General features: G+C 35.4%; 1 protein-coding gene across 2 annotated transcripts in view; it reads left to right on the top strand.

Moving 5' to 3' along the window:
* The window catches only part of LOC110449687, a 65,036-nt gene that overhangs the window by 4,621 nt on the left and 58,950 nt on the right, over positions 1-1,465 (top strand). For both annotated transcript variants that reach the window (XM_021496714.1, XM_021496713.1), the window contains exon 2: positions 568-629. In XM_021496714.1, the coding sequence (XP_021352389.1) occupies positions 568-629 (62 nt within the window). The remainder of the gene's footprint in view (positions 1-567; positions 630-1,465) is intronic.

Below are 1,465 nucleotides of genomic sequence, written 5' to 3'. Positions count from 1 at the left end.
TTCTGTAGGTTGTGGTCTGTTGGTGTAACGGCGGAGCAATTGTTATACTCAAATATAGAAGATGATAAAGGTATTGGAGAACTAACACAGTGACTAGGGGGAGAGGTCCAACATTCTGTAGGTTGTGGTCTGTTGGTGTAATGGCGGAGCAATTGTTATACTCAAATATAGAAGATTATAAAGGTATTGGAGAACTAACACAGTGACTAGGGGAAGAGGTCCAATGTTCTGTAGGTTGTGGTCTGTTGGTGTAACGGCCCAGCAATTGTTATACTCAGATATAGAAGATAATAAGGATATTGGAGAACCAACACAGTGACTAGGGGGAGAGGTCCAACATTCTGTAGGTTGTGGTCTGTTGGTGTAACGGCCCAGCAATTGTTATACTCAGATATAGAAGATAATAAGGATATTGGAGAACCAACACAGTGACTAGGGGGAGAGGTCCAACGTTCTGTAGGTTTTAAGCTGTCGATGTACCAGTGGTACTATTGTAATATTCAGATATGCGAGATAGAAAGAAGCAAAAGTTTGTTGTGAGTTACATTAATAATTTTATTTTTGTAGGTTACACAGATTAGTGCTGTAAAATATTCCGAATATCTGTTACCAGGAGAAACAGGAAAATTGTAAGTTAAAGTAATATCTGTTCTACCATGTGATTGTCGTAATGTTAGGTTAAGTGATCTTATATGATCTATTTGTGGGATCACAAATAGTCTTTTAGTATCCTGCTTCATATGTGAACAGTTTACATTTTCATTTTCTTCAAAAGTGCAGAACTAAGATTTTAATCAAACATGGCAGGAAGGATCAGTAGTGTAAGAGGATCAAAACCTGGTCTTCAGCTACTGAGGGGCAACATAAGGTGATACACAGGAGACATTTTATACAAATCTAAAACATATTTTCTAAAAATCTTTAAATACCAGATCTGTTCTATTTCATCGAAAGGTTTAGGCATGAAGAATGTATTTTGTTCATGTCATATTACTTCGATATATTACTCAGACCCTCTTTTGACCGATTCATTTCTGTTTTCATACAAAGCTGAAATCATTGATAAGCTTATTAAGGTTGGTAACAAAAAACTAGCCAAGTCCTTCAATTTCGTATTCAAAGTGAAGTGGATGAAACATATCAAACCATTTCTAGAGGACATGTTGTTCTACAGTAATATACAAAATAATACAGATAACAATACATTATATGTTTGTCTAGCCTTCAGCACTGATAACAGTACATTATATGTTTGTATAGCCTTCAGCACAGATAACAATACATTATATGTTTGCATAGCCGTCAGCACTGATAACAATACATTATATGTTTGTATAGCCTTCAGCACTGATAACAATACATTATATGTTTGCATAGCCTTCAGCACTGATAACAATACATTATATGTTTTTATAGCCTTCAGCACTGATAACAATACATTATATGTTTGTCTAGCCTTCAGCAC

The sequence above is a fragment of the Mizuhopecten yessoensis genome, unplaced genomic scaffold (assembly GCF_002113885.1).
Source record: "Mizuhopecten yessoensis strain PY_sf001 unplaced genomic scaffold, ASM211388v2 scaffold4783, whole genome shotgun sequence".
NCBI classification, from domain to species: Eukaryota; Metazoa; Mollusca; class Bivalvia; order Pectinida; family Pectinidae; genus Mizuhopecten; species Mizuhopecten yessoensis.
This window is presented reverse-complemented; position numbering and strand designations above follow the sequence as displayed.